Source organism: Chiloscyllium plagiosum, chromosome 27, assembly GCF_004010195.1.
Source record: "Chiloscyllium plagiosum isolate BGI_BamShark_2017 chromosome 27, ASM401019v2, whole genome shotgun sequence".
Lineage (NCBI taxonomy): Eukaryota > Metazoa > Chordata > Chondrichthyes > Orectolobiformes > Hemiscylliidae > Chiloscyllium > Chiloscyllium plagiosum.
The window spans coordinates 26,590,249-26,603,239 of record NC_057736.1 but is presented as its reverse complement, the minus strand read 5'-3'; the positions used below and the strand labels follow the sequence as shown (position 1 = coordinate 26,603,239).

Sequence of the window (12,991 nt, the reverse complement as noted above, 5' to 3'; positions counted from 1 at the left end):
TTGAAGTTTAGACTTTGAAAGGACAACCTAGATATTTTGAGGTTAATTATAACAAGGTGAAAGATGAAGTAGCTGATTACATAAATGCAGCTAAAATAGATTAGTGAGACAAGAACAAGGGAAAATTTAGTTGAAGATTAAAATCACCATGAAGTGAAATAGTGATGGGTAGACTGGTTGGGAGGGAGATTTAGGTGAAAAGTTTGGAAGGTAGTTGGGAGGTGGGGGAATCAATAGAAGTTAGGGATGATGAATATTTTACAAAAGTGAGGTAGTTAAATGTAAAGAAGCAACCAAAGCATAACACAGTTGTCCTACAATAAAAGATGATCTACATTGGGTCTATATTCTCAGAGCTGAAACTTTATTGCTGGAACAGCACAGCAGGTCAGGCAGCATCTAGGGAACAGAAGATTCGACGTTTCGGGAACATGCCCTTCTTCAGGCATGTGCCCGAAACGTCGAATCTTCTGTTCCCTAGATGCTGCCTGACCTGCTGTGCTGTTCCAGCAATAAAGTTTCAGCTTTGATCTCCAGCGTCTGCAGACCTCACTTTCTCCTCTATATTCTCAGAGGTTTAGAAGAATGAGAGATGATCTCATTGAAATATAAAAGATTGCGAAGGAACTCAATAAAATAGACACTTTCTTTTTCCTTGCTTGGGGAATCTAGAACACAATGGCACCAGCCATGGCCAGGGAACAATAACTTAAGGCTCTGATGAGGAGGTATTTCTTCAGCCAAAGGTTTGTGAACCTTTGGAATTCTTTAGCTCAGAAGACTGTGGAAATTCCAATGCTGAATATATTTAAGGCTAAAGCAGACAGATCTTTGGTCTTTAGGGAATCAAGTAGTGTGGCCAGGTAAACTGGAGTTGAAGCCAAAAACTGTCATGATCATATTGAATGGTGGAGCAGGATCAACTACTGCTGTTTCTTACCTCCCTAAGGTGAAAGCTAGAGAGGAGTGTGAGCTCACTATCACAGAACATCAAAATTGCTGTCATAATCACCAAATTTTTGAGAACATGGTGAAATTCATGTCTTAAGTGATGAGCACATTATATGAAAGCAAAGAATTTCTTTATAAATTAAAATCCATTGGATAAACTCTCACATCTAAGCAACATACAGAAGTTACAAATAGCCTTAACTACAATCTGACTACATGCAGAAACAAATTAACTCACAAGTTTACTAATCTCCTCTTGTCTGTCAGGTGCTGACCGTGCTGTTGCTTTAATCATGGTTGATGTTTGATTGTCTGTCAGTTTTTTGATACAGCGCTGTCCCGCAACAATGTTACACACCTAATCAAATGTAAAACATCAGTGGAAACATATAGATCATTAATATTTATGCACCAGGACTACCATTTCACAGCAATAACTAGCTTGATACATGCAGGTGCAATGTCTTAATTATAAATACTCTGATAATGCTAAAGACCTTGGTACAGCAGAGTTAGGCTATGACTCACCATACTTTTAAAGGAATACATTTTGTAGACAGGATTGTACAATATTGTTAAAAACACAACACTAAACACGACTGGCTAACAGCTAATGACAAATCCATTGTCTCAAGAGTCTGAAAGTTAATACTATCCACACTGAAATGCTGATATGAAAATAATTAGACAAAATATGTGTAATGTGATGTTTTAAAAAACCGTTTGTTGCAAAATAAATACTGGTTGCTGTGATGCTATGAAATTAGTAAACAAAAGCCTCTTGGATTTCAAATTAATTGAGAGGTCAATGACTGAATTTTAGTATTATGAAATTTTCTCACACTGCAACCCACAACTGCAGTCAAGATTTTCATGATGATCTTTCCCATATAAAGACACTTGCCAATTACAATTCCAGAAGAAACATGTAAAAATGAAAAGCCTACTCTGAGAAAGTATTTCTGTCTCAATGCTACATTGTTTCATGTGCCTTCTTTTTGAGTTGGATGATAATCTGAATCTCAACAGAACTCTCAGGTTCATTTAAGAGGTTATATGCCAAAAGTGAAGAGGAGCGAAGCTTCATTTCTGATAGCCTGGTCCATATTTATCCCTCAATCAACATTAAGTAAAGAAGATCATCTGACCAATAATCTCAGTTGTTCACAAGTTTTCTCCATCACCACAGTGACAAAGCTTCATTGGTTGCAAGTGTTTTGGGAAATCTTAAGATTTTGAAACATGCTATAGAAATAGAAACGTTCTTTCCAATCTGTCCAATCAGACATTTTACCTCAATCGACTTTGGAAAAACAAGTATTTTTGAGTCGCTTGACTTCTTTGGGATTTTTACACGGCAAATTCCAAGTTTAAATTTCAGTTTCAATTTCTGGACAAGATAACAGCTTAGAAAGAAATTAACCAAGGCACCAGTTTGATTGTAAACCAGTGGCGCTTGAATAACAAAATTAATTTTGTTAAGATACTGGACATTAAAGAGGTCAAGCTAGTAAGAGTGAATCAATTCCATTTATCTCTCACCTCAAGTGGTAGGTAGGTGTGCTTCTGTTCCTGTCCCACCTGTAGACAGGGCAGATGTGGGTACTTTAGCTGAAGGTTGTACTTCTGCTTGAAATATTGTGCTACTGTGCACTCTACAGTCTGTCCACTTTCCAGTTGCAAGGGGAACCTGGGAAGTAACACAATAATCCTTAGTATAGCTAAGTAACAGATAAGTTGATATGTAACTGGCAGAAAACCAATCAAATCATATTTCTACACTTAATAATGGGGTTAATGAGTTTACATATTAATTTGGATAATGCACCAATCGGTTTACACAGCTGTGGCCTTTAAATTGATTCCATTACTGGCTTTCACTTACTGCCCAAATCCCTAGTGATCAGATTATCAAAATGCCAACTGTTCAAGGAAAAACTGATGCAGAATAATTTTTTAAAAAATTGATCTTTTTCATACTGCTGTCAACAATGTGTACATTTCTCCTTTACAATTAAAGGAAACTATTTGTTTCAATTACTTGCTGCCTGTATGATCTCAGGATGACATGCCAATTGACGTGCAGCTTTGCATTGGATTAACACATCTACCAAGAAATGAACTGACATTTCAATAAGTTTTAGCTGGGAAAAAAGATATTTTTATCAAATCACTTTGGATTGGATTGAAAAGAAGGGCCTACATTCTCTCCAAGGGCCTTTGTGAATGTAATTAGATTGGATTAGATTAGATTACTTTAATTATGGAAACAGGCCCTTCAGCCCAACAAGTCCACACCGACCTGCCGAAGCGCACCCACCCAGACCCATTCCCCTACATTTACCCCTGCACCTAACACTACGGGCAATTTAGCATGGCCAATTCTTCTTTCCTTCAATAACAAATGAAAATCAATCATTGCACAAATTGCAAGTTTTTTTTTAAAAGTAACAATAAACAGGTGGATTAAAAGTATCTACTGGACTAATAAGAATGACAAACCTCATTAATCTTCCTAATTCTTCAGTTCTGAGACTCAATATTAAACCAACAGGATGTTTGCCAATGCCTAGTACTGTGCTTTTTAACATTTCTCCTCATAAACATTTATTTGAGTTGCACATATGACATCATTCAGCATACAATGGCAAAACAAAAAAAATGTTCATTATCCTTTACAGAAGTTTAAAAAGAACTAAAGATTTCTGTGGAAAAGGAGGTTTAATCCTCTGAGGTTGGTAACAACATTCAAATGTGCAATTAAAAGTAACAAAATACAATGCATCATGCAATATTTAAGTTTGGCAATTTTGCAACTATACAATGCAAGGTTCAGCAATTGCCATTACAGTATAACCCCAAGCACAGTAATGACTGAAGACCATCCCCAAAAAGGCAAAACTACTTGTCCTTGGAAGGCTCAGGTATAGCCAGCAAGCCTGTATGAGGTGGTACTCCATTTCTTTTTATTGCAGAACTACCAAAAAAAGGCAAGTGGCAAGGAGGCAGTATTACTACAATGGGCAAGCAGCTCAAGGGTATCTCTAATACTAAAACGTTTTTAAAAAAAACATTAAAAGGCAAAATCTGAATAGACTATCATCTGTAAATGTGAGGGGCTTTTAAGAAAAATACTGTTAGATTGTTGAATCCAATATCAGAATTTGTTATGATTTATTATTACTTACGTCTGATGGCTAGCTGGTCTCCTGGTAACATTACACACACGGTACTTTCTCCTCATAGGTCCACAATGAGTTACTTCGACCTTCAATCCTGTGAGAAGTTTGTCAGGAGAAGGCAAAAAAGGCAACTGTTACAAACCAATTTAACTGTTGACTCAATAATGGGAAATAGATTGATTTCTAATGTTTTGGGCTTCAAACAAATTTCAATGAATAAAAAGATGTATAATTTCTTGTTCATTCCCATTTCACTCCATGCCCATTCAACACTTCCTTTAGAATTTGGAAACAGAGCAAGATCAAAGCTAGAGCCTTCCCACAACTTGCTCACAATCCATAAATTGATTAACAGTGGTAAAATCAAATTGGTTGGAACATCATGGTCATTTGATGAATGTGAACTATTCAGGAAAGGAGAATATACCAACTTTCCTAATCTTACAAATTTCATGGACAAAGGAGGGAACTTATACCTGGAGCCAAAGGACGTGGGTGATGTCCTTTACGAATACTTTTCATCAGTATTCAAATGGGGGATGATGAGTCTCTAGAGGGATGTGTTAAAATTCCAAGGCATGTCAATCTAAAAAAGGTGGTGGTGTTGGTGTTTTAAAAGCTTTAAGGTAGATAAATCCCCAGAACCAGATGGGATCTATCCCAGAATGCTGAGGGAGTCCAGTGTGGAAATTGCTGGGGCCTTGTATGAAAGCATGGTGTCCTCTTTGGTCTGAGAGGACTGGAGAATAGCCAATGTTGTTCCTTTATTTCATAAAACCACAGGGATAATCTGGAAAATTGTAGGCTGATGGGTAGAGAAATTACTGGAGAAGATTCTGAAGAGTTAGGCTTACACATTTCTGGAACAAATATGGGATTATTAGCCAAAGGCAGAATGACTTTGTATAGGGAAGGTCATGTCTCACAAACTTGGGTTGACAAAGATGGCAGGGTGGTAGATCTTATTCAAATAGATTTTAGTAAGCCTTGACAAGGTCCCTTGTGGTAGGCTGAAGTCATATGGGATCCACAATGTGCTAGTAACAGAACAAGCTTAGATATAGAAGACAGTAGTAGGGAAGGTTGTTTTCCACAGTGGAGGTCTGTGACCTGTGGTGTTCCTAAAGGATCAGCACTGGGACCCCTGTTTGTAAGATGCTCCTCAAAGTCATTTGTATGTAAGTAGGTGGCCTGATAAGTTTGTGGATGACATAAAAATTGGGGCAACCGCGGATAGTAATGGGGATTGCCAGGGGATACAGCAGGATATAGACAGGCTGGAGACTTGGGCAGAGAAATGGCAGATTATCCAGACAAATGAATGGTGTTTTGGAAAGTCTAATGCTAGAGTGAAGTATACATTAACAGAATGCTTAGTAGCATGAACATAGAAGCATCTAGGCATACAGGCCCACTGTTCCCTGAAAGTGGAAACAAAAGTAGACAGGGACAGTCAAGAAGGCATATGGTATGCTTGTGTCTTTTGATGAGAGCACAGAGTAAAAAAATCAGCATGTCATGTTGCAGCTGTCTCACACTTTATATTGCTACACTACCAAAAGGAAGTGGAAGTTTGAACAGTTTACCAGAATGTTGCCTGGCTTGTAGGGTATCAGCTATGAGGAGAGATCGGAGAAACAGTTTGTTTTCTGTTCTGTTTCTTGTTGTGTTCTGAAGAAGGGTCACTGGACCCGAAATGTTAACTTTGCTTTTTCTCCACAGATGCTGCCAGTTCTTGTGAAGAAATCAGAATTTTAATTAGTAGAATTATACATTAGGGGTTCAAATTTATCTACCTGTAGCTAGAGTCCAATTACTTGTAGTAAACAGTATTTTTTTTATTATGTACAAAAGTTTGGTCTGATTTTATGTCAACTAGAAGACAAGTTAATTGGGATATTTTATGTTTTTTTTAAAAAGCCTTATCTTTTACACTAAGATGGTCTCCCCTTCATCAATGGGGATTTGTCTGGAGCCTCCTGTTAGTTGTTTAATTATTCATCCCCATTCACATACAAGGAGTATGATGTAAAAATGATACAAAGGATGGAGGTGAGTGCTCAGCAAAAGTGGTTAGCAGATTAGCTGACTGGACAAATTAAATTTCAATGCTGAAAAGTGTACGATAAGATTTCTTGAGTGTATGACAACAGTGGGAGCATAAACACTCAAGGCAATAAAGAATTGAAGAAACAATTATCCAAGGAGTGAAATATAAATGCCTAAAAGTTCCAGGGCAACTGAACTAACAAAAATGCAATTTGGGTGTTATAAATAAGAGCAAAAGGTAATGTTAAAGGTTTAGGAAGCAATTAATTTGTTTTCAGGGAAAACTTAAAACATTGAAAACATTTTGGCGAGAGATTTTGAAAATTATGATGGGTTTTAATGTGCCAAAGTAAGGAAAGGCTATTTCTGCTTTCCAAACGGTGAGGAAAGGTCATCAATTTACATTGCACGAGTGTAGGAAGAGTCAGCAGAGATTATGCAGACACTTGTTACATCAGGAAGTGCTGTGCTATTGGACTGGTGAGGCAGTGACTATCTCCCAAAAGAAATATAAATAAACGCTGGAAATAGGGGGTGACACTGGGTTTTGAGAGAGAGGAGATAGCAAGATTAATTTTAGATTATTCTAACCAGTAGCCATCATACATATAATGTGATGAACTGCTCCCTTATAAGAAGTGACAGAGGAAAGAAGAAGATACATGAAATGTTATGTAAGAGGTCAGATATGTAAGTGAAGAGTACTGTGTATAGGAAAACTTGTCAAACTCCAACTGCACTCAAAGAACCTAGGAAGCCACTAAGTTATAAAGGAATAAAAATGGAACCTGGTGGAATGTTCATTTAGGACTTGGACAGCAGATCAGAATTTCAAGTCACAACCTGCACCATGGTTCCTGTCATAATCCTTGCACCAACATCTGTAGACAAGGTCAATGTTGGGAGAGTCTTCATATGTCGCATGAAATAATTTTTGTTAAAACTCTCATCATGGATGTATGGAGTTAGCTTGCCACAAGGTGTAACATTAATGAACTGCAATTTTCACTACAATTGTTGACCAGTGGATGGCACTGTTCATGCAGCCATTTCATTTTTATGCAAATAGATTACTCCAAAAAAAAACTCCTCAGTGCAGTAAACGTAATAAAGTGGAAAACTAAATCCAAAAATATGTATTAAGGAAAAGAGTCAGAATTGAGAGGGATTATTCAAGCCTCTCTATTATGACAAGATTATCCTTCAAGCAAATGTATACCAAATTCAAAATGGTTACTTCCACTTATTCTTGGTATCCTATACTTGTTAATAGAGTAACTTCATTAACAAATACACCCATTGGTTAGGTTTGAAAAAGGTGGCAACATAAAATTGTCAAGGATTAAGAAACAGAATAAACTTGAGAAATCTGCCAGAGTTTAATTTAAAATAAGTGTGAATTGCTACATTTTGGAAAAGCAAATCAGAGCAAGACTTATACACTTAATGGTAAGGTCCTAGGGAGCATTGCTGAACAAAGAGACCTTGGAGTGAGGTTCATAGTTTTTTGAAAGTAGAGTCGCAGGTAGATAGGATAGTGAAGGCGGCGTTTGGTATGCTTTCCTTTATTGGTTAGAGCATTGAGTATAGGAGTTGGGAGGTCATATTATGGCTGAACAGGACATTGGTTAGGCCATTTTTGAAATATTACATAAAATTCTGATCTCTTTCCTATCAGGATGATGTTGTGAAACTTGGAAGGGTTCAGAGAAGATTTACAAGGATGTGGCCAGGGTTGGAGGATTTGAGCTATAGAGAGAGGCTGAACAGGCTGGGGCTGTTTTCCCTAGAATTTTGGAGGCTGAGGGGTGACCTTATAGAGGTTTATAAAATCATGAGGGCGTGGATAGGATACATAGACAAAGTCTCTTCCCTGGGGTGGGGGAGTCCAGAATTAGAGGGCATAGGTTTAGGGTGAGAGGGGAAAGACACAAAAGGGACCTAAGGGGCAACTTTTTCACAAGGAGGGTGGTGTGTCTATGAAATGAGCTGCAAGACAGAGTGGCAGAGGCTGGTATAATTACATTATTTTAAAGGCATCTGGATTGGTATATGAATAGGAAAGGTTTAGAGGGATATGGGCTAACTGCTGGCAAATGGGACTATATAAGGTTAGGATAACTGGTCGGCATGGACCGAAGGGTCTATTTTCATGCTGTATACTTTATATGACTCTAATTACAAATTCCAGGTCATGGAAATTATTATAGCTAACGGGACTTCAAAATCACCCACGGTCTTACTAAATTAAGCAGTCAACAAAATGTTTGCAACTTACCTTTTATCTCTTTGGTGAATTTGACTCGGTGGGAATCTGTCAAAGGTCGTGGCTGTTCATCAATATTATGAATGTCTAGAACTTCACACATGAACTGAATTACAGGCTGTGCTTTATAAAAAGCAGTGGCAGAAACTACAAAGAAGAAAAATAATCATTGTAGTTAAATGAATAACAATACAAGGAAATTACTAAGATTTGCTTTGTAAGATATTTAGGATACACATTAAAAAAGCTGAAAATTCTTTAAGTGGATGTGTAAAGGGATGAGAAAATGACATGAAGCTTGCAAGTCTAATGAACAGTGAGCAAGATTGTAATACACTTTAAGAGGACACAAACACTGAAACAATGGACACAGGACCAATTCAATGCAGAAAAGAGATATCTTTTGGTTGAAAGATTGAGGAAAGACAAGGCAAATGATGTGATTTTTGGTTAATGCAAGAACAGAGACACCAAGTATATTTGTAGCACATAAAACTTTGAAGATGAAAAGATTAAGAAAAGATTTTAAAAACACATGGAATCTTGAGTTTTATAAGTAGAGTCAGCTAGTACAAAACATCCTAGAATTTATTGTAAGTTTAATATAAACTGCTTTTTCCTCCAGCTGAAATAGTGTGTCCATTCTGGGCTTCACATCTTGGGAAGAACATGAAAACTTTGGAGAAGAAATGGAAGTAAAGAGAATTATGGAATGGTTCCAAGGTCGAGGGATTACTGATATGTGAATTGACTGAGAAACTAAGTTAACTCCTGAAAGCAGAGCAGGCAAAAGAAAATATATGATGTAGGTATTTAAGTTACAAGTGTTTAAATAAAGTAAATAAAAGACAAACCGTTTCCAAAGGTTGATGGATTAATAAGAGCAATGTGTTAAGGTGACTGGTTAAAAAAAAAACAAAAACATCACCTAAGTTATTGCTTATATTAAGTTGGAATTTGGAACAAAACTATACCACTGAATGGTGGATACATATTTGATGTAGCTTTCAAGGGGGAAACCAACTAAGTAATGGGAGAAAAATTGCAGGGATAGAAGTAAAAGAATGAGTGAGTGGGACCAAACAGGATTATTCTTTGAAAGAGCTCGTGGAGACTCGATGATTTGTGAGATTTTTTTTTCTGTGCCATTTTCCCCTGATTAACAAATTAATTTCACTCCTCTCAACTCTTCCCATACAAATCTCTACAACATTTTAACATATTAACGGACTCTGACAGATTAGCTGTGCTTTCTTCACCTTCTCCGGTCATATTAAACTCCCAAGATGGAATCACAGTTATGTCATTAGGATATTATCAAAATAGGAGCAAGAACCAAGTCATACAAATCTAATTTTTTTTTAATGAATGTGGAAAAATGGAAGTCACATTTTACGAATGACTCCTAGGAGCTTGCCTTCAGGTTGTGAAAGTTGCATCTGCACAAGTCTCTTCTGATATACTCTACTACAACTATGGTTAAAGCTTTGGCTACCAGCACATGCATTTCAAATCAGATATACTGGAAGGCACAGCACTTCAATACTAGACAAATCTAAGCATTCAATATTCTTCTATGTAATAATGCAACATTTTTCTTCTTATATTTGTGCACGAAAGACACTGATGTGCCCAAGTTTCCTGATCAGTGTTGATTAGCTAATTTTAGTAAGACAGTTTTTGGTACTGTTAGTGACTCCTGTTGGAAATCGGAAGAAAGAGGAAAGTTAGCTGTGGTCTTTGTATTTATTTACATTTTAGTTACTCCTACTTGAAAAAATGTACAGAAGTGCTAGATGGGCTTGGAATTGGAATAAGCTGTGATATCCCAGAGCTAAAAGATCTGATGACACACAACAAAAACTCAGCCTATGCAATAGCCATGGTACAGTAAAAATGTCCCTAAGTCATAGCACAAGAGCCTTATTAGCCAAAATTTAGCACTAAGACACTGGTGACCAGCAGCTTAGTCAAGAGGGGTGAATTTTAAGAAGTAGGAGAGAAATGCAGAAAGGCTGAGAGGCTTAAAGAGTTAACTTCAGAGCTTCAGACTTCAAATGACTAAATAACTGCACAGTTATTTAGAGGATTTGATAATCAAGTTAACCTTCAATTTTCTTTTTCTTACTCTGCGTATGCAACTTTTTGTCCTTCCTAACTGAAAACAGGAATTCAGTACAGGGCAAATTACATAACAGAATGCAGTATTTCTATTTCTCTTAATTCCACACTAAGTTATCACAGATTTATCTATGAGTATTATTACACCTGCTAATGAACGCTTATAAAGATTCAAAGGTGATAATTAATGAGCAAATAAATATGAATTGCTTGGGAATACATTTTGAACTTGGGCTATGTGGGTGTCCTACTCTGCATAAAAAAAACTAATCAGTTCAACAAATTTACATATTAGCAATGAAAAGATAAATAATGTTCCTAGGCAGAGCCAGTAATCCTTGTTTTGTTCGTGAGAACCAAACTGGCATGACATTATCATTGATGCCAAAGTGAGGTCTGGCTTACTGTCCTCCACTGTATTCTTCCATATCTGATTAATAATTTATTCTAAGAAAAAAACGACAATAGTTACATAATAAAAAGTGCCCAATGGTAAACTGGTGCTAACTTAGATCATTTAAAAAATAGTAATTAATTTCCACATTTTGCAGAAAGGAACCAAGACCAAGTGTAACCAACAAGTGTATCACAATTGGAGGGCAGAGAATAATTGGACTAGACAACATGAATCCCCATTTAAAGTCATACACTTTATTCCTTTAATCACTATCATGAATTCCTATGACCACATTTCTAACAGTAATTGCCTACATTAATTCACCATCCTGAAATTAAGCTGCAGAACCTATAGTGGAAGTGGGCAAAGGGATTAGGGAGGATAGGGTTTTATAACATAACAAACTTACATGGCCATATTCTATTACAAATACGTAGGGATTTAGACTGAAAGATAATAAGTGACACCTTTTAATAATAAAGATGTGTACACAGAATCGTGGGCATTTTTACTTCATGGATCTATTAATGAGGGTGACCCTGAGAGTGGAAAATTTAATTGTCTTATTTTGTGCTGAATTAATAAAATTTACTCACTCATGTTCAAGGTTATATATTGTCAATCTGACAAAAGAAGGGTTTGCTTAGTTTCCCTCAATATTTCTACTAACTATACAAAATTAGGAGGGGTAAAAGGAGATGGCATGGTGGCAGTGGTTAGCATTGCTACCTCAGTGCCAGGGATGCAGGTTCAATTCCAGCGTTGGGTGATTGTCTGTGTGGAGTTTGCATTTTCGCCCTGTATCTGCATGGGTTTCCATTGGATGCTCCAGTCCAAATGTGCAGATTAGTCTTGAATTAGTCATGGATAATGAGAGGTTATAGGGATAGGGTGGGTGAAATGCAATGGACTAAGTCTCTCCACCTGCACAAGGCAAGAAAGAGTGCAAGAGAGAATGTGTGAGCGCAAGAGCGAGAGAGGGAGGGGGGGTTTGGGGTGGGGGAGTGAGAGAAAGAAAGAGGGAGCAAGGAAGAGACAGGGAGAAAGAGATGAAGCAAGACAGAGGAAAATGAACAAAGGAGAGCGATGGCCCTAAGGGATGAATTTTGGCACACACAAATAGGGCATATGCCCAGACAGCAACTTCCCATTCACTCTCTAACTGACCACTGTAATGCAGTGGTGAATGGGCACCAAAAATTGATTGCTCATCTGCCATATATAAATATATTATTAATTTGGCAACCTGTGCCCATACCTCCCCTCTCATCTCTGTCCAAGGCCCCAAAGGATCCTTCCACATCTGACAAAGATTTACCTGTACTTCCACACGTCATCTACTGTGTCCATTGCTCTCGATCTGGTCTCCTCTACATTGAGGAGACAGGACCCCAACTTGTGGAATGTTTCAGAGAACATCTCTGGGACACACACACAAAACAACCCCACTGTCCTGTGGCCAAACACTTTAACCTCCCCTCCCACTCTGCCAAGAACATGCAAGCCCTGGGCCTCCTCCACCGCCAAACTCTAGCTACCTGATGCCTGGAGGAGGAATGCCTCATCTTCTGCCTGGGGCCCTCCAACTACTTGGGATCAATGCTGATTTCACCAGTTTCCCCACCCCTCACCTTATCCAAGATCCAACCTTCCAACTCTGCGCCGCCTTCTTGAACTGTCCTATGTGTCCACCTTCCTTCCTACCTATCTGCTGCACCTTCCTCTCCGATCTATCACCTTTACCCCCACCTTCATCAACCTATCGCATTCCCAGCTACCTTCCCCCTGCCTCAAACCTTCCCATTTATCTCTCAGCTCCCTTGGGCCACTCTCCATTCCTGAAGAGCCTATGCTTGAAATGTCAACTGTCCTGCTCCTCGGATGCTGCCTGACCAACTGTGCTTTTCCAGCACCACACTCTTCAACATTGTAGGTTCTGTTTACACTGCAGTTCCTTCAAGCAATGGGGAGGGGGGTGTGGACTAGACAATGGTGAACAGATATCAATGACAAGTGTATTTTGTT

General features: G+C 38.0%; 1 protein-coding gene across 3 annotated transcripts in view; it reads right to left on the bottom strand.

Moving 5' to 3' along the window:
* LOC122563674 (protein argonaute-3) overlaps positions 1–12,991 on the bottom strand; it is a 133,033-nt gene that overhangs the window by 28,267 nt on the left and 91,775 nt on the right. For 2 of the 3 annotated variants that reach the window (XM_043717723.1, XM_043717725.1), the window contains 4 exons: positions 8,461–8,595; positions 4,140–4,242; positions 2,494–2,641; positions 1,190–1,309 (listed from right to left, as the gene is read on the bottom strand). In XM_043717723.1, coding sequence (XP_043573658.1) covers positions 1,190–1,309; positions 2,494–2,641; positions 4,140–4,242; positions 8,461–8,595 — 506 coding nt within the window. The remainder of the gene's footprint in view (positions 1–1,189; positions 1,310–2,493; positions 2,642–4,139; positions 4,243–8,460; positions 8,596–12,991) is intronic. The other variant, XM_043717724.1, reaches the window with a different exon arrangement.